The sequence below is a fragment of the Mytilus trossulus genome, chromosome 1 (genome assembly GCF_036588685.1).
Source record: "Mytilus trossulus isolate FHL-02 chromosome 1, PNRI_Mtr1.1.1.hap1, whole genome shotgun sequence".
Lineage (NCBI taxonomy): Eukaryota > Metazoa > Mollusca > Bivalvia > Mytilida > Mytilidae > Mytilus > Mytilus trossulus.
In genome coordinates this window covers 36,453,904-36,475,278 of record NC_086373.1, presented here as the reverse complement: position 1 = coordinate 36,475,278, position 21,375 = coordinate 36,453,904, and the positions used below count along the sequence as shown (strand labels likewise).

The window sequence follows — 21,375 nt, the reverse complement described above, 5'->3', positions numbered from 1 at the left end:
AAAAATTCAAAAGTTTTGAAACAGTTAATCTATAAATATGACCATATATCAATGATAATTCATGTAAGCACAGAAGTACTGACCACTGGGCTGGTGATACCCTCGGGGAATTAAAACTCCACCAGCAGTGGCATCGACCCAGTGGTAAAGGCTCGCAAATTGAGAAAAAAAAGAAGAAAAAAAACCCATTACTTTGATTTATTGAAGGACGTAAAGGATCTACGTGCAGCATTTCTTTTTAAAACTAGAACAAACTGAGGAGATACCAATGTATCATGACATGGACAATGAAATTCAAACGAAGTACAACCAAACCCCGTCCATTGCTAAAAATCAAAAAAACAAAAATACCGCTGAACTTATAGATTGGCAACATTCCAGAAAACAATTCACATACAATAGGTTTGAGCATGAATAATATGAAATGGGGATAAACTCAAATGCTTGGGCATGACGATAATTAAAAAAAAAACGTCCCGGGGATACGCAAATGCTAGCCTGTTTATGCAGTGACTCACGCCGGTGTGACATTATTGTCAACTGACACATCATAGTAACACTTAAACATTTCATTGTTTTTTCTCTTTCTTTTGTTTGCACGGTTTGTTTAATGATATGCAGAACTAGCATGAATTTTAATTCTTATTCGAGAGCACTGTTTGAGAGTAAGATCATATTCTTTTTATTATTATATATTGATGTTTTGATGATATTGATCATATTCAAGTTTATCCCCGGCCCCTGTATACATAGAAATTATCCGCATGAAAACGGATTGGGTTTGGTTAATCCTTCATCTTTATAAATACAATCAATTTTCTATTTGCATACTCATCGTTAACACCGTCATTAAGCTGTAATGCATGCAATACATGTAAAACATGCTCTGAGAATACATGTCATACATGTGTCTGACATAAAATTGTCAGTGCATTTTAGTAATATAACTACCCAGATGTAAAATTAATGTAGGGAATACATATAACCCTATCATGTCCATCTTCTCTATCACCAAAACCATATCCTATTTATTAATTATTGTTTATTTGTCTTTCTTCTTAAATATGCATGAAATAATTTATTATGTGCCAGACATGCATTGGCCGTTTTTTAAAAAGCAATACAATTTTTGGTCCGGATTTAGTCGTGTCCTTGACCATTGCTTGACTTTGTTTTTTATTTGTAATTTGTTGTTTCCGGTTAAAATTAGACTTTTGAAGAATTTTATCATCGCTTAAAATTAATATTTAATAGCATTTCTAGGTTTAAAACAGGGTAAGATTTTTAAAGCTAACCATTTGGAGCATATCTTTTTTCTCAGGGTGCGGTGAAACCACTACAAAGGAGAAAAATTACCATATAACAATTACTGAAGAGTTAAAAAAGGAAATACGAATATTTTTTTGACAATGTCAATGAGATTCTGATTTCCTCCGATTTCTACTTCTCATCAATAAAATACTATGAACATGAATGTTTCGAATATAATATGGGGCAGGAATTAATTACCTGTGAATGGGGACGAAGTCTATGATTTTTTTTTTAAATCAACAATGTTTTAAAAAAAAGAGAAACGGAAATACCGTAACTTTTCCGATTTTGGTTCGGTTGTTAGGGATTTTAGTTGTGACGTTATTTAAGTTATGACGTAATATTCAATGTAAACAAAGAAACGCTGCCATCAGGTAACGTTTTTTTAATAACAAACATTTTTTTTTTAAATGAATTAGTATTAGTTCCTTTCTTAGACTGATAAATATACATTTTATTCAAAGTCTCATGTAAACAAGACCGGAAACGGAAGTCGATTTCTGCGCCAATCTGTAAATTCAAAAACCTGACAATTAAAAATTGAACGATTTTGAGTTCATTAGTACAATCAAAAATTCGGGAAATTTTCCAAATTTAAAAAAAAAAAAAATTCTATTGAATTTTCTACTGTAATAGAGGACTTCGTCCCCATATTACATACAAAGTTTCTGTTATTAGATATTGAGAGGGGTATACTTAAGGTTCATCCTAACAAACAGACAAATACAATGAAATATGGCTGCATTTATATGCCAAAAATTACTTGAGTACAGACTTACCTGCAAAGTTGGAAAAGTTTTAGTGCCTAGCATCCGAATCTCGGTCTGTCCGCCCTGATTCTGGTTCGCCTTAGTTTCTGTTCACCCTAATACCTGTTTGCCCCAAGTCCGTTCACCCTGATTTTATATTTTAGTATAGTGTTGCGTTGTGTGTATATAATTGAATGTGTTGAAGTCAGTCTACAATTTCACTGAATATTTACGATGTTTCATGTTAATTTGTCTAAAGCTAGCTGCTATAACTAGGTTATCAGTTTCATCACAAGATATTGTGACTTCAAGGTATTTAGGAGTTTCTGTGAATTTCAGCATTTATATATATACATTGTATTTTTAAATGTAATGTAAATCAACTGAAGACTAAATTGTTTGTATGTAATTGAATATGTTGAAGTTTACATTCACCGAATATTTATTTATGAATCGATGTATTCTGTGGTACTGCTATTAGGAAATAAGTTTCTCAGAATTTCAGCACTACATCGATACATTTTAACAATTTAAAACTATTCAGTAACAGTTATAACATGATCAATTCCAAACTGTACTTCGCACACATTTATTTACTAAACGAATATTTAAGAGCACTAAATAGAATTACTATTAGTGAAACGAATACCAAAAACACAGTCACACTGCTGTACATTATTCACTTGTCATCAGTGTTTTTACCCATCCTTTTTTTATTTTTTATATTTCAAACTGAATTTTACCCATCCAAGCTGACTATTTTATTTGAGAAAAAATGTTTTTCTCATTATTAATCCATCAAAGAACATTTATATAACAATCAGTGATATCAAAGGTTTCAAATGACACCTTCAAATTAATTCAGCAATCAAAATTCAATCAACAGTAATTAAAAGTAATTATTATAAAATAAAGTGTAACAATGCAGCCAAGAATTTTATTTAATTAATATAAATTTGGCAAATATTCTGTATTTAACTTTTAATAGATATACATAAATTTTAATATATATAATTATATTTCGTTCATTGATGTAACATATACATGTACATAGCATAAATGAATATAGGGCGAATGAACCCAGGGCGAACGGACTATCAGGGCAAACAAACTCAGTGCGAACAAACCTAGGTCGAACAGGTAATTAGGGCGAACGATCCCGATACCAGCATAGCATCCACTAGATATAATAAAGTTAAATGCATTTTATGTTTCAGAAAGATAAAATCTCTTTTGGATTTTGATAGGCATTTTTTTTCCTTCGTGCAAAAGGTGTGAAAATTGACTAAGTTGTGGTACAACTATGAGATGCTCCTTCAGGTAAAAAAACGGTTTGTATTGTTTTCATTGTTTTTAATTGACATGGACACCAGGTATCTTCAGAACTATAGGTGAGTTTAAGAGTTTATCTGAGTCAGTGAGTGGACAGTATCAAAGTAATTCAGGTGTTTGTTTATTTTTACACCTTCTTTTAAGAAAGGAAAAAAATGCCCATCAAAAACCAAGAAAGATTTTATCTTTCTTAAACACAAAATGCATTTAACTTTTATATATCTAGTGTATGCTAGACATTAAAACTTTCCAAACAGCACAGGTAAGTCTGTACACAGAGTAGTTTTTGAGGTGAAAATACGGCCATATTTGTCCATTTGTTATGATGATCCTTAACAGGACTTTGCATGCAGTTTTGTTCCATGTTTTTTTTACTGTTCAATCATGTATTTATTTCAGGATTATTTGTTTCGTCTGTTAAAATAGACATTAAATATGGGAAAAGAAAAAGGAGGATTCTTGACACCAAAGGCAATTGCCAACAGAATAAAATCTAAAGGTTTACAGAAATTGAGATGGTATTGCCAGATGTGTCAGAAACAGTGTAGAGATGAGGTAAAATTAAAACTGCCTTGTAAAGTTTCTTGAAAAAGAAAATCCTTTACATTATAAAATTGTTAACAACCTAACGTGCACTGCAATGTATATGATGTAAATATTAATAACTGATTCTTAAAACACAAAACTTTAACAACTGTTAATTATAAGGATAAGTTTGAATAACATACATTTTGTAAGTCAATAATTGGAGGGGTACTACTTAAACAAGTGATTTCAGAATCAATTCTTCAAGTGATTTTGGCTGTGAATTTCTATTTATGTCTATTTATAGATTTTTTTTAATATTTCACAGCACAGTGTGAAAAATTAAATAAATTATTAAATAGACACAGACTTTTAAAATCACTGTTTAAAACAAGTAATTTGAGAAGATCACTTCAATAAGTGTTCATAACTTTTTCTTGATATTTTTCTAACAAGCTTGATTTTTTTATTGGTAAAAAGACAAGAATTCCTTTGAAAAAACAACTATAAACATCTAGAAATTGTCTTTTGCTTGATAAGCCTGTCAGTTTTTACAATTTATTTAAAAAATGCATTTTCTGGAATAATTTGTAGATTAGGACATAACCTTAAAGTACATGTATATCATTCTAACTCTAAAGAAAACCAATCAGGTGACCTAATATTGTTGGCCTTTGTCTGATAGTCAGATTAGTTAATGAATATTTGATAACAGAACAATTCTCAATGGTACTTTTAAAAGCTTTAGCGCACTAACTTACATTTGTACTGCTCAAGCGCACTGGTGAAGTTAATATCCATAGAAAAAGGGATAATTGATCTAGTATGGATTCATAGTACATATAAAAAAGATAGAGGACTAATTATAAATTTACTATATACTCATGTAAATATTAATTATTTCAATAACATTTTACATTTCAAAAAAACTTGTTTCATATGAATTTGAAACTCTTGCCTATTATATGAATTAGAGCTCAAAACTATAATATATGTCTTACTGATGGATTTATATTGATTTTTAATATTACAGAATGGGTTTAAATGTCACACAATGTCAGAATCACACCAGCGCCAGTTACTGTTATTTGCTGAGAGTCCAGATAAATATATAGATTCATTTTCAGAGTAAGTTATAACATTAGTAATTGTTTGATAAAAATATTGAAATCATTATCATACTATAAACAAAATTACAACTTTATCATGTTTATTCAGAGGCACATATATGAAATCACACATGCATGGGTTTAACTTTTAGTTTAATGTTAATGTACATGTAGTAGTGGCTTTAGCTCTTTTAAATCTTTATATTTCATAAGGTACATTGTAGGAGGGCCAGATTATCCATATCAGTTATACAATGTCTTATGATCTGAGGTTTAGGCCTGGTTTTATAGTTTTAACTATATTGGATATAAAAGTAAAATGTTTGTAAGTAGCACAAACGGTACATGTCCATCTGACATTGTTATTACGCTGTTAGCAAATGAGTGAGACATCAAGTTCTGCACTTTGCTATGTTCTCTATTCAGCATGATTGTATCCCAGGTGTTTAATATCTGCAATTTTGTGTTTTTACTTTGAAATTTAGCTAATTTATTTACATAGTTCAAAGGCAAGGTTATGATATTACCTCATGGATCGAAATATTGGCACCACTGAGCTCGATTTAAAAATAAGGAGATGTGGTATGATTGCTAATGAGACACTTATCTATGAGAGTTCAAATGTTAATGTTTGAATGCTGAATATTTCATTCCATGTAAACAAAACAAAATATGAACTTTTAAGCTACTTTTTTTAATTTTTATTATAGAGACTTTTTTACTGACTATGTGGAGTTATTGAAGAGGCGATTTGGTAAAAAGAGAGTAAATTGTAATATTGTGTATCAAGAGTATATAGCATTTAAAGAACATACACATATGAACAGTACACAGTGGGAAACTTTAACAGAATTTGTCAAATGGCTTGGAAGAGAAGGTAAGTTTACATATAACATGCACATAAGTATATTTATACTGCACTCAAAATATGTTGACCGTATATTTCTATGTCATATACAGTCACTGACCTGATATCACTTTTCCTCATGAATATTTAAATAGAAATTGTCGAAATTATATTTATAATTACAGTACCATCCCAAAATATCGATTCGATATCTTTTTTGTCCGATTTCCGTGTTTCTCGGAATCACACCGCGAACCGCGGATTTCACTCCTAAAATCCTCCAAAGATTCTCTCCCAACACCGCGTGGTTGTTAATTGGTTTATTGCCCATCGGATGTACTTAAAATTAACGACGCGTGGCAACATAATTGGATTACCCAGATAATTTACCTTTGAACATTTGATCGATCTTGGTTGCACAGGTGTGCTTTAAAATCACGGTATTATAAATTGAGCAAATGTTTTCCTTTCTTTGACAGATAAAGATGTGACAATATCATTTAGAATAAGATAATTATTATCTTATATGTTTTTGTCTTGTGCCATTATCTTTAAAATAAAACGTTCATACGAAAAAGTATGAAGAAAATACTTGTTATTTTGTGTTTCTATTACAGTCCAGTCAGGTCATACATTGTGTTCTTTCAACAAGGACGATTTTGCCACAATTAGTATCTTTTGTAACTTATTCAATAAGCAATATCGGCGCATTAACTGTTCATTATTTTAAAATCAACTGGCTAATAAAATCATGTTGTTTTTACGCTCGGATCATCAAGTAAACTTAGTTTACTGAGCAATGTGAAATATTATGTTTCACCACCTCGGTACATTTATACAGACTTGAATAATTTAAATTACGAACAGAAACTGTAAAATGACTACTCTGTTGAACAAAGGAAATAATTTCAAGTGATATTGATAGCGCTCGTCAATTTCGTATTTTACGGAACGGTTTTCAAATTTACGAAAGTATTTAAATCAATTTCGTCATTTTAATTTGGAAAGTGTAAAAATATTTTCACATTAAAGTACTATAATTCTACCGGTCTCCATATGTTTGTTAACTATTTATAGCATTTAACATTGTTAAGTAAGTCAAGTTCAAGTTCAACCAAACTGTTGACAACTGAGATGTGTATCGTGGAATTGTCTTCGCACGGCAAATAATTGTTTTTAAAATCTTTAATATGATCACTGTTTAAACTACACAAATTTACATTCATTGTGAGAAAATAAATATTTAACAACAACGAATTATTGCAGCTGTAGAAGTATTCCTGATGTAACCAAAATGACTTATTATCATACAGAACTGCCAACAAATCGTAAAACGAAAATGCCGTAATTATTAAGCATAACGAATGGTAAATACTATTTCCCTTTTTAGTTGAACATACAAAACTTTCAGACACGTTATTTTTATGATTTTCTTTAAACTGCTCTCATTAATTTAGCGAAAGTTTCCGGTTATTTTTACACAATTTAAGTATCTTCATTTCGTAAATAAAATATCAATTTACTTGTGAAGACATCAAGGTCAAAATTAAGTAGTTTTCATTTTTTTTATAAAACTTAAATGCAATTGAAAGAATTGACAACAACCTTTTGCTTTTAAATCATTTATTCATTCCAGCAATTAGATAATTGTAAAAAGAAATTGCCGTAGACTTACACAATTATTACGGGGCTATTATTATGCCTAATGAATAGTAAATAAATTTACCTTTTTACTTGCATATATAGAAAACTTTTAGACACAATTTTTAAATAAAGACTTTAACTTTGAAGTAGAATATTTGGTTTTAAACATATTCCACTATATTTTATAATCCTTTTTTTTTATAAGCAAGTACAAAAAGGTAAAGATATTTTTAGATTGGCTAACAAAAAATACGAAAATATTTTAACTTATTATTACCACAAATTAAATTTAATTAGTATAAAAGACATTTAAAATTATACACCTGTTTGACACTTAAAATGATACAGTAGACCGGAAATATAATTCTTTATTACTTCAACCTTTACCTGTCAGGTAATCCAATTACCCTATCAGTGGTGTGCCGGTAGAGATCAAAGAAGGATAAGTGCAATTAATTCCTCAGTGTAGAGAGTGAGCTCGCTATCACAATAAACATTTACCTGATTTTGGGAGAGATTACTCCCAAATTCCTCCCAACATTTTGGGAGGATTATCGGAGTTTTTCGGAGTGACTCCGACATTTTCCTCGGTGTAGGGTGTGGGAGAGTGGGTCCTCTTGAATGGTACTGTATTCATACGACCTCTTCAACCTGTTCTTGTTTCCAATGTTAACAAAAATGCATTTAACAACTCAAACTTGTTTCTTTTACAATTTTTGGGAAAACATATTTCACTTATTAATATTTTTTGTTTACAACCTATAAATCATTATGTTTTATGCTTATTGTTGATATTTTAGTCTGTAAACAAAGTAATTCGATCACCATTGATTGCGGTTTTCAACAGGTCACGAATGATGTACATTTCATCGTGTTGTATATTTCTCTGCCTGTGTGATATGAGGCCTCTTTAAAGGGGGATTTTTCCAAATATTTAAATCAAATAAATAGCATTAACACACTAAACAACAATTGCAAATGCTTTTTTAGATTGCAGTATAAAGACAATTATAGTGCATTGACTTGACATATCAACGATATAAGGATAGGACCCGAAACGGGGAAAATGCTCTGCACAGCCTCGCATTTCCCCATTTCTAAGCCTCATCCTTATATCATTGATATGTCAAGTCAATGCACTATTATTGTCTATGTACAAACAACATTATATACAAATATATTAGCTACAAAGAATAATAAATATGCACACAATTTGATATTTACTTTGAATGAAAATATAACTTGATACATTGGTTACCTGTATAATTGGTAATAAACAGCTCACACAAATGTTATCAGATATTGTCAAATTTTCTTTTCTCATATTGAAATACAAATGTATACCACATATCTTTTTCGTTAATTTATAACAGAGATCTTTCAATTATAACAAAAGAACCTAAAAGAAATTACTTAAATTTGTTATTATTGATACTATCTAAGTATTCCTTTACTTGCATTGTGAGTATTAGAACCAAGTAATGAAATAATGATTCCACAAACAATTGTTTTTTTGAATAAAAATGTCATTGTTTTTAACACTTTAAATGACAGTTTTATAGTACATGTACTGTGGATTCATTATTATTCGTTGGATACCAATTTTCGTGGTTTATGTTATTACACACAGGCACTTGTCTCAGAAAAAAAAATTACCTCTATACCTTAATATAACACAAGGTACTTAACTAAATTTTTTGAAAAATGACACCCAGTCCCGAATTCACGTTATTTTTTTATTTCTCGGTTGTCAAACCTACCTAAACTTTATATGCCGTAAATCGAAATTGATTTATCTACACAATGGTGTATGACACGGCTATCATTGTTGTTGGGATCATTAGTAGCAGGCCTCACAAGTCGGTCAACGGGATGTTTCTTTGCCTTCGTCTAATTTTTTGGCAACACCCAGTTCGCATGTAATTTTATACTTGTTTCTCATTGGTCAATCGTCTGGCTAAAAATAAAAGTGGGAAATTTTGGTCAATTTATATCTCTACATTAGTGTCGTTGTGTACAGAGTCGTGTACACGCGTGTTTCATAACAAAATGAATGTAAAACAGCTAATAGCATTAAATGAGGTAAAAAAATGGTCATAACCTTTTGGTTTTGGGGCAAAGTGGAACGGGGAAGAGCCATTTGGTCTGCACTATAGAACAAGAACTAAAAAAAAGGGGGGGAAACGGTCGCAGTCACCGGAACAACAGGAGTGGCTTCCTTGAATTTAGGTGGGATTACAGTCCATTCCTGGTCCGGTATAGCAGATGGTCATTATTCTAACGACAAGCTATTACAAAAGTTGACTATTGATGAACATTTTCAAAAATACAAATTGAACATCAAGCAAACAGATGTTTTAATTCTTGATGAAATATCAATGCTTTCTGCAAAAATGTTTAATCAGATTGAATTTATATGTAGAAATATCAGAGATAGTGATCTTTATTTTGGAGATATACACATAATTGGGTCAGGAGATTTTTTTCAGCTCCCCCAGTTCCAGATTTACTTAACAGAGACCCTGGAAAATTCTGTTTTAAGTCTGATGTTTTTAAAAATGTATTTAGACATAAATTTGGTGCAATCATCCTCAATTGATCAGTTACATCTGTTTTTTGCTGGGTTGCTGGATTAACATTTTCCTTGTCAGAGTTTTTTTATCTTTGACTGATCATATTTTTTATGACGCTTGTGCCCAGAACATTTGATACAAGTATGGGATTGAGAATTTATTTGGACAGTTCTCAAACACTCTACATGTCTTATTACAGTCTTAGACTTGGTGTCTGTTAAGCAGATTTCTTTAACACACAGTTTGCTTGAAGAAAATATATCAGAATCATTTGTTTCAAGAGTAGCACCATAACATAAACCAACTGTTCTTAAACTTTTAAATAGACCCTTTAACGATTTTAGAGTGAATGTGATACTTTTGCCAATGAAAAAGACAGAAAGATTTATGGCTTTCCCAGCCACAAAAAGCCCAATTAGTCTATCACTTCCTATTTTCAACTTCATAAGAACTGAATTTCCATTGAATTTTTCAATAGAAAGATATCCTAACGTTAGTGTAGTGGTTGTATATTCTAAAACATTCCATTGCTGGGGAACATATTTGTTAATATCTGCAAATCTGATATTTTCACCAGGCTGTAAATCAAATTTTACCCCTTTGACACTCGATATAAATACACCATTTTCTTTCAACTTGGACTTTGTTATACATGGAAAAATAGCTTTAAGCAATTTGAATATGCAGTTCTGATTGCAAATTTCCTTTACATTTGGGATATCACTGGACGCTTTGCTGTATATGCTCTCTATGGATATGTTGGGACTTCTCAGTAGTTTATTTTCATCAATATCCAGATTTTCAGATAGCCTACAAAATGTTTGTTATTTGTAAAAGACAAGGCTAAAATATGTCTTGGTTAAATATAACCTTAGAATAGGTGTTACATATTACATGCATATTCAGGAAAAATTGAAATGAATGGTTTTCCATGAAATTTTATTAAAGGGAACATGTCAGGCTCTGATAACTAGTTGACTGTTTTAAAACCCGGTTCAAATATTTCATGCAAATTCAAGACAAGAGATTGGTTATAACACAAATGTTATAATTCAGTTAATATAATGAGGCTATAATGGAATTTGTAGCAGTGGAAATTGCATCAGATATCATATGCCCCACAAAGCAAAAACATCATGAAACCAAATGTCAAGGATGGAATTATAGATCATTGTATCAGTGGCAGAGGCGGATTTAGGGGGGGCAGGGGGCCCGGCCCCCCCCCTTTTTGGAAAAAAATTTGGTTGCTTATATAGGGAATCACTGAAGCGTGACTGGAGCGGGCCCCCTCTTAGGTCGGTCAGTGAGCCCCCACTTATAAAAATTCCTGGATCCGCCACTGAGTGGGACCACATCCATAGTTATATGCCCACTTGATTTGAAGGCAGCTGCTAGAGAGTGGCATCAATTGCCATTATATCATATCCCCTTATTTTGTGGGATTAGAATGTATATAGAATATAACCATACTCATTTGATTTTCCAGCAAGGGGTTGTGCAAGTTTAGGATTTTAAAAATGTCAATTACCATTCAAATAAGAATTGGCATATTTTTTTGTTTTGTTTTCCCGAATCAAAATGATATTAAAGTGTTATTAGAAATATACATACCATGAACAAATAGCATTATTAGCTAAATACATCTTTTCATTCAGTTCCATACTTCAAAATTTCCCGCTTTCAAAACCCTTTGGAGTTATCTCAATATCTTATATAAAATCCAGAGAGAGTCTGAATGATATCAATAAAATGGGAAAATCTGAGTTCTAAAATTAGAAACTCCTGACACATTTGACAGACCTCAAAAAACACTTATTTGGGTTTGTTTCACATAATCTGTAAAGAATTTACAATAAAGATAATAATTGATAGTCAGAGGGAAGCTGACAGTTTTTATTTTAATATTTTTTATAATAATTCAATTACTGCGGGCTGGGTGTTGCCAAAAAATTAGACGAAGGCAAAGAAACATCCCGTTGACCGACTTGTGAGGCCTGCTACTAATGATCCCGACAGCAATGATAGCCGTGTCATACACCATTGTGTAGATAAATCAATTTCGATTTACGGCATATAAAGTTTAAGTAGGTTTGACAACCGAGAAATAAAAAAATAACGTGAATTCGGGACTGGGTGTCATTTTTCAAAAAATTTAGTTAAGTACCTTGTGTTATATTAAGGTATAGAGGTAATTTTTTTTTCTGAGACAAGTGCCTGTGTTATTACAGGTAAACCACAAATTCAAATGTTACATGAATATCATATTTTCAATAGGCTTTGTATACAGATATTGGCAAAACCACGAAATCCAATATCCATGAATATGCAAGTTTTCAGCAATAAACGAAAATTGATACCCACGAATATAAATGAATCCAAAGTATTGCATTTTGATTACAGGACATTGTGTGGTTGATGAAACAGAGAAAGGTTGGTTTGTACAGTATATTGATAGAGATCCAGAGGCAATAAAGAAACAAGAACAGATTAAGGCCAAAGAAAAGATGGAGCTTGATGATGAGGAGAGAGCAGCCAAGTTTATAAGGGATCAAATAGAAAGGGCATCTGCACAGGGCCAGGAAGTTAAACAGACAGAATTTACAGAACTGAAGAGGGAGAATGAAGAAGAAAAAGGTGTTATATTTAAAGGATATCATTAGTGTTTTATTACAGTAAAAAGGTTTTAGGCAAACATGTAGTTTCTTAAATTTATTATCTTTTATTTGCCATCAAAATATTCTACTGTTAAGGTCATCTTTTATTTCAAGAATAATGAAATGGCCTTTTAAACTTGTCTTGATTGATTGGTATTTAACGCCACTTTTGGACTATTTCATCGCAGCCAGTTTTTATTGGTGAAGGAAGCCAGAGTGCCCAGTGAAAACCACTGACCTTCGATAGGAAAACTGACAATCCTAGTCAATTAAGATTGGAATAGAGTGCACCCGCATGAGTAGGGTTTGAACTCACATTCTCAGTTTTGACTTGCTAGTGATAACAGTAGTAGAACTACTTAGACCCCTTTGCCACCGAGACTTTGCCCTGAACATTAGTTCACATTGATGCACAACATATAAATTGTGGAAAGCTAAAAGGGAACCTTTGAACAAATGAAAGAACCAAGCACGATATTCAATGATTATGAGGGAAAATTTATAAGTGGTTGATATTTTTGAAATTTAGCCAATGTGAAGGTATAAATTTATTAAAAATAAAAATCTGTAGATAAGTATCTAATGTAAAAATGATGACAGTCAGAATTAAGACATGTAAATCATCAAATAGAGCTACAGAGGCCATTTATGTTATGTTTTTTGTGGTGTATTTTGTTTCTGTCTCATTTATGTAAATCTTTCTCCTTTGTATGTTAAACATGTCATATAAGGCCAAAAAAATAAATATCTCTTTCCTGCTGCCAAGGCAAATAAATCGGGGTCGGTAGGTCAGGATTTAAATTTTTTTTTTTTTTTTTTGCACTCCCTGTCAGATTTGCAGTTGGTTAAATGTCATGTTTGGTTAGAGTCCTGTACCCCAAAATGATTTAATGTCTTTAAAGAAGCTTTTATTGACCTTTCCTCCCAGGGCTGAAATATTTTAAACCTTAATTGTAGCACATTTGTGCTGGGAGCAGCCATTTTGATTGTTTGGGCATAGTAAGATACGGATCTGGATCGGACTGGAAGAGATTTTTTCCAGATGGGAAACGATTTTTTCCAGAGTGGAAACGATTTTTTCTGGAATTGAATAAAAAGATCTAGGGTCGGGGGGTTTGAGCTGGGGTCTGTCAGGAAACAGGAAACAAGACATGTATTTTTTTTTTGGCCTAACATTTATTCACACAGCATTGATGAAACAATGATCCATTTATTTTTACATTTTTGTATGTCTACTCTGTGGTCATGATGGTCACGTTGTTGTCTCTATAGGTTGTGTTTCCGTAAATATTGACAATGCAATTTCCCATAGTAACTTCTTTTACGGCTAAAACTGTAACACTTTTACTATTAAGCTTTGAAAAAATTCTAGTCCTAGAATTGAAAATTCATATGCACTACAATTTTTTTTCAAAGGTCAAAATATAGAGATGTGCGGCATATTTTCAACGTTTATATGCCCTGAACTTCTCAGAGTTTTAACTAACACTTATTTTCTTAATACCCCTACCTCGAATGAAAGGTTACCACAGATTTCAATGTAAACAATATGCACATGTATATTTACTGGTAACATTCCCAAGTTATGGCTCTGTGAGATGGAACACAGAGAGCATGACTTGGAACCAGTATGTAAACAAAATTTAAATTTATTTTCTATGTTATGTTTATTCAAAATCCTCCCCCCCCCCCCCCCAAAAAAAAAAAAAAAAGATTTGGTTTGAGAAACAGCTGTATTTACAAAGTGCAACCTTTAACACATTCCCCATTTCCATTCTCAATTTTATTTATACAAGCTTTTACAACAAATTAATTCAATATATTTAATGTCATTTATATTTAAAGTGACCTTAAGTCTGGGAGGACTAAGCAAAAAGAAAGAAACAGATACAGTTGCCAGGTATTTAACATTTGAGATTATAGTCGAGAAACTTCCTCTCTTAAGACTTTTGAAGATCCATCCATAACCTATCAAGTTTATTCTGTTTAAGTGTAATACAATGCGGTAAAATGCTTCAACAATTATTTTGTTTGAATTTTACCAGCTACATTTAATTTATTTGCTTTTAGTATCAAAGTAAAGTAAAAAGAAAAAGATGTACAGAAGGATTGTTATCTATATGACAAGGATAATTTTTCGGGAAAAATTAAGTTTATACTCTATAAGTATTTTTAGTCTCTGGAAAAACCTCTATAAAGATTTGATACTGTTTTATTTATAGTTCCAGTAAAGACAATCCACTCAAGAAGCCACCAATATCCTCTCTAGAAAATCCTTTTAAAAAGCCATCTGGTTCTGGAGTAATAAGAATAAAGACAGAGAAAGCTGGTCAGAAGAGAAAATCAGCTTTAGAGGAAATAATGGAAGTAAGCATTTCCCTTAGTTTTTTAAAATCTGTCTGACCGTGCTAGCCAACAAAACTGCACTTGTCCTTCTGGCTAATATATTTAAAATGTTGTCTAGATAAAAGTCAAATTTCTTTCTTACAAAGACACTGGATTATTACACGTATTGATACCGATACACTATTGATAAATTATATATATGCCTCAAACATATACAAATTGACACTAATATTAAAATAAATCATCATCTGCATCATCAAATTATCTTTTTAAATATAAATTGTTATCAAATTCATTTTTTTTTACATTCACCAAATTTAAGTTTATATTTAAATGCTTAACACTTGTTTTATGTGACAATGTATCATCGAAACAGCATTTCTATTACTGGTCTTCATCATAAGGTTACTGAAGCAAATTTAAAGCACTGAGTACAAATTTATATAAATGTTGATACTTGAATATTTTAGTTGGAAAAAATGAAGAAGGAAAATGTGAACAAAAAAGTCAAGAAAGATTACTGGTTACATGAAGGAATAATGGTAAAAATAGTGACTAAAAAACTTGGAGAGAAGTATTACAAGAAGAAAGCTGTAGTCAAGGTAACCATATTTGTTTATATTTAGTAGTAGTCAATTCAATTTAAGTTCACATTGTAAACATAAACAGCATGAGATTAAAACCAATTTATGACGATTTTGATTTTCTCCAATGCAAAATCCTTATTGAAAGCACTGAATCTCGTTCTATCAACTTTGTACAAAGTAATTTGAGTGACATAATATATAATTAAGAAGTTTATAAAAATTGAAAAATATGAACAAATGCTCTATGTCTCAGAAGTGTTTTATACATTTGAATATTATGTACATACATCAATCATAATAGTGTTTAAGTAAATAAAATGTTGAGAATATAAATAAAATACCAATCATTTGATGTCTACTTGTGTCATATGTTGGCTATGCCGGTCCCATATCTGCAATAGGTTAGTGATAGCAATGTAATGTGGGAGGAGTTATATACTAAATATCAAAACTTATTATATAAGTGGTCTAATTATATTTCCCAGTAATTTTCTGCTGCAAAGTTCAAACACAAACTTCTGTGATGTCTTTTTTGGGGTTTTTGCTTTTTATGGGGAGATGTATAACAAGAGTTTATATAAAAAAAATAATTTCTAACAATTTTCAGGAAGTAGTTGATTTATATAGAGCAGTTATTAAGTTGATTGACAGTGGAGATAAAATGAAAGTTGACCAATCACATCTAGAGACAGTCATTCCTGCACAAGGTTTGTATAATATTGAAATGGTGCAATATTTCTATTTATTGCATAGCAATTTAATATGTCCTACAGAAAGTAACCAAAAGTTAGGGTGCAATAAATTCCAATATTGCACTAGTGCAATAAATTTTCAAAATTCATGACGTCATCAACAGCTAAATCTTAGTTTAAACCAATTTTTACTTTCAAATATTATATTGCTATAAAATAGCAGGGTTATTGCATGAATATTGGGGAATATTGTCACTTGTAGAACATATATTGCACTCGCAAGCTCGTGCAATATAAAATTCTACTGGGGACAATATTCCCCAATATTCATGCAATAACCCTATAATATGAATGAAAGAAAAATATGTTTCTGTATATACGAATGGAAGAAAAAAATAGGACAAAAAAGACATGTATATTTTTTTCCATCTTTTTATTAGACCTATTTGTTACTTTTGTTATGATTTCTCTATCTGAAGAGGATAGGTTGTAAAGTGTCTTTTGTCCTGACATATTGTTGATGACTACATATGATTTGAGCATAGATCCAAACATTGTTGAAGGCCGTACGGTGACCTATAGTTGTTAATGTTTGTGTCATTTTGGTCTTTTGTGGATAATTGTCTCATTGGCAATCATACCACATCTTCTTTTTTATATTACAAAAGAATTCAACCATGGTGAATTTGCATTAATTGAAATTTGAGCAGATGCATGTTTAAAGAAATCCCTCTGATTAAAAATTCTGTAACAGTGAAAACTGATTAAATATATTGAAACAATCTTTCTTTTGTTACAAAAAAAATCTAAAATATACTGCAGATTATCTCCCTTTGTATACTTGGTAGATAATAATTCACTTATAACTTGCAGGTAAAAAAGTTCTCATAGTTAATGGTGCATATAGAGGAGAAAGCGCTATTCTGGAAACAATTGATGAGAAGAAATTTTCTTGTTCTGTCAGCATAGCAACAGTAAGTATTGATTTTTAATTATTAATCAGTGTAACCCTTTATAGGCAGGGTTGTCACCAAGGATTTTTGAAGGCGAGTCCAGGGACTCATCTTTTTAGCCATGATGAGTCCAACAGCAGGAAGAAAAAAAATATGTTGCAATATAATGTAATATCTTAGTCTCCATTTCCTAACAGAGCAATGCAATGACATTAAATTCAGATCACTTTTAAACTTTTGCTATAAAATGATAATATTTGTGTTTAACTGTGTATAATTTATACAAAATATTTCAATCTTGATGCATCTGTGGACTCACCAGTTTTGAAAATGGTGAGTCCAGACAGATTTTGATGAGTCCAGGACTTGTTGACTCGCCTAAGTGAGAACCATGTAAAAGGTATAAAACCACCACAATACTGTAGTTATAAGGAGGAAACATTCAAGATAAAAAAGTGTTTGCTGTGTAGTTTATCATGATAACTTCAAATTGAACATATAGAATAAAATAAAAGAAACCTAGACCATATTATCAAATCAGACTACAATGTGAGGAAAGCAAAATTATTTTAATTTAATTTTTGTATGTATTGAATCAACCATTTGATGAAAAAGTATAATTATTATTAAAATGCTTCCTTCTAAGAAGAAAAAGAATTGCAGAAGGTATTAATTTGAGGGTTAGAAAAAAACCCTCATTTTATGTTTTTAAATTCTCAAAGAAACTACCTTAGGACAGGTATTGTATTTTATATAAAAAAGAAGATGTGGTATGATTGCCAATGAGACAACTGTCCACAAGAATCCAAAATGACAAAGTCATTAACAACTTTAGGTCACCGTACGACCTTCAACAATGAGCAAAGCCCAAACCGCATAGTCAGCTATAAATGGCCCAAAATGACAACGTAAAACAATTAAAATGAGAAAACTAACGGCCTTATTTGTATATAAAAATGAATGTAAAACAAAAGGTGTACAATTTGGAAATTAGTATAGCCATTCAAGAGAGCCGTGGTGTAGTGGTTAGAGCATCGGACTACTATCACAAAGGTTCCTGGTTCGATTCCCGTTGGGATGAAAATTTCAGGAATTCAATTTTCGGCTCTCCCTCGACACCATTTGTGAGTATGGTCTTGAGGAAACGATGATAGTCTGTCGGAAGGGACGATAAATGGCTGACCCGTGTTAAGAGAGAGCCATATCTCTTGCACGTTAAAGACACCCTTGTAGATTTCGAAAAAGAGTAGGCTAATGCCGCTACAAGGCAGCACTCACACCCGCAAAGTGGAAAGGGATTAATATAAGTTGCAAAACTTGTTTCCCAATCCACTATAAACAAATATGTTTAAACTAAATTAGTATAGCGTTCATTATCACTGAACTAGTATATATTTGTTTAGGGGCCAGCTGAAGGACGCCTACAGGTGCGGGAATTTCTCTTTACATTGAAGACCTGTTGGTGACCTTCTGCTGTTGTTTTTTTCTATGGTCAGGTTGTTGTCTCTTTGATACATTCCCCATTTTCATTCTCAATTTTATGTAACACATAAAAAAAAACAACCACTGAATTGCAGGCTCCTGACTCAGTAAACTATCATTGGATGAAAACAAACATGTAGAAACCATTTATATTAAAACAGTTTTAAAAACATGGATTATCGTGGGTGGGTTATATTTTAAATACATGGTTTGTTAGTGTGTAATATTTTAAATACATGGTTCATTAGTGTGTAATATTTTAAATACATGGTTTGTTAGTGTGTAATATTTTAAATACATGGTTTATTAATTAGTGTGTAATACTTTAAATACATGGTTTGTTAGTGTGTAATATTTTAAAAACACTGTAGTAGTTAGTAGTAGAGTTATGTTCCTTTAAAACTGCAACCCTCTGTTGTTCTCAAATAAACATATATTATTAAAATTTAACTTGATTAAAGACAAAAACATGTGTTGGAAACACTGTTAATAATTGAGCATTCTGTTCGATGTTCTGGTAAAACTGTGATACCAAGGTTATTTGGTATTTGTTATTGTTGGCTTCTGTTTTTGTATACATCTGTGCAAATTCTTTCTTTATATTGAAGACTTGACCACTGTAACATGTGTAAACATGCACCAGATACCAAATATGCTTAAATGACTCATATTGATAACAACTACTGAAAAAATATTTTTGTAACAGCTATGTTTAAACTCCCAATATTAAGAAAGTCTGTAAGATAGCTTCATAAAATAGTGTACACGTGACCTAACAGAACAGGGGAGTTTCAGCCATTTTAAAAAGGGGTGTTTCCAACCCAGAACAAATGGGAGGGGGTCCAACTATATGTCCCCATTCAAGTGCATTGATCGGCCAAAAAAAAGGTGGTTCCAAGCCCCCTTCCCCCTGGATCCGCCAATGTACAATATACAGGGATCATTAAATCCATATGCAGCTCCAGCTTTGATCTTGCCCTTGGACACTGTATATGTAGTTTGAGGTCACTATCACACAGTATAACTCATATGAATCTGGATTTTCTACTAATTAAGAATAGAATTTTGTTATAAATTGTTAAGTTCTGCTTTTTGTTGCATATTTACAATCTATTTGTCTGAGGCATCTTTTATCCTGATCTTTGATATGTCAATATTTCCATTATAAATATTCATTGGAAATTATCACCAAAGCTACCAGTCTTATAACTAGTTTACAAGACATGAGTTTCATATACTTTTGTGTCAACAGTGACTTTCAAATCATTTGAATGACAGACTAAAACAAATATGATTTTGAGTTAGTATATCATTGGAAAATAGTCTCATGCACTGTAAATTGAGATTTTTTTAGTTATTAACAGTCACTGTGGTATTTTTGAACAATGGACAAAAATGAAAGTTGATAATTGCGTTACAGGAAATGCTGCACACAAATAACCAAGTTGGAATTTGGAATGCAAATTTTCATTTGTGGTGCATGAAATTGAGAATGGAAAAAGGGAATGGGTCAAACTGGACAACAACTCGACTAAAGACCAGAAAACAGTAGAAGGCCACCAATTTGTCCTTGACAAAGTGAGAAAATTCTACACAGAGGAGCACTTCTGCTGGCTCTAAACCAAAATGTGCACTAGTTTAATCATTATGCAAATAAAAAACATCAATAATTTCTGAAATTTATAATTCATTCACAATGTATTCCATCTTTTACAATTATAAGGTAAATTGTAATACTTTTCCTTATATTTCAGGGTCCATCAAGGGGCAGAGTAATAGAAGGTATAGAATATGAGGATTTAAGTAAACTATATCAGCCATGATAGGATTACACCTAATTCAAACCACTTAAGATCTCTGTGATAAGAAAAACTCATTAGCTTATGAGTAAATGGATCATTATCCCTGTAATAAATATTGATCTATGATTAAGCTGTACAGACAGAAACGTGAGGGTAAAGAGAAAGTTGCCTTGAAACAACAGATGTTACTGAGATTAAATCTTTATTGCAATAAACAAGAGATTTTCTTATACCTTCATCATTTATTAAGAACAGTGAACTCAGTTTGTTGATTGTATATTTTGAATATACAGTTAACTCTCGTTGTCTCGAACTCGGTTGACTCGAAATTTCGGATGAGTCGAAGTTTTCACGTGGTCCCGAACTTTATTCCATACAAAGTATGTAATTCGACTCCTGATGAGTCGAAATTGGATGAGTCGAAATTTCGGTTGAGTCGAACTAAATTTACGGTCCCAAGGTTAACAAAAGCATTCAAAATTCATTTTTTATCTCGAACTTATACACATATGTCAAAACATGACCTCCGGGATTTAAATTGATTGAAGAGTTAATCTGACAATATGTATTGATTTATGACATGCTATTTTCATGAGTGTTTACCTAAGATTATCTTTTATAGAATTTTTATAAATAATTAGTGATACATTGTTAATGTTCATGAAAAAGTATTTAAATGTTTACAAAACAATTAATTTGTGATTTACACTAATGAGCTTGGGTGTGTATAAAGTGAGGAATATGGCTTCCGTTGAGGATCACCTAAAAA

At 31.5% G+C, this 21,375-nt stretch overlaps 1 protein-coding gene across 1 annotated transcript; it reads left to right on the top strand.

Moving 5' to 3' along the window:
• The first annotated feature begins 1,206 nt into the window (after positions 1-1,206).
• On the top strand, positions 1,207-20,890 carry LOC134723123 (DNA/RNA-binding protein KIN17-like). Its single transcript, XM_063586767.1, has 11 exons — positions 1,207-1,275; positions 3,792-3,947; positions 4,951-5,045; positions 5,737-5,903; positions 12,491-12,724; positions 14,590-14,644; positions 14,967-15,111; positions 15,561-15,692; positions 16,285-16,384; positions 17,243-17,343; positions 20,559-20,890. The coding sequence occupies exons 2-11, from the start codon at positions 3,828-3,830 to the stop codon at positions 20,625-20,627; spliced, it is 1,218 nt and encodes a 405-aa protein (XP_063442837.1). The 5' UTR covers positions 1,207-1,275; positions 3,792-3,827; the 3' UTR covers positions 20,628-20,890.
• Positions 20,891-21,375: the final 485 nt, after the last annotated feature.

Bases quoted from the DNA above. Each gene is read 5' to 3' on its own strand.
- LOC134723123 (XM_063586767.1), top strand. From the start codon at position 3,828: ATGGGAAAAGAAAAAGGAGGATTCTTGACACCAAAGGCAATTGCCAAC. The intron at 3,948-4,950 runs GTAAAATTAAAA...TTAATATTACAG, and splicing joins AGAAACAGTGTAGAGATGAG to AATGGGTTTAAATGTCACAC. The intron at 16,385-17,242 runs GTTTGTATAATA...TATAACTTGCAG, and splicing joins GACAGTCATTCCTGCACAAG to GTAAAAAAGTTCTCATAGTT.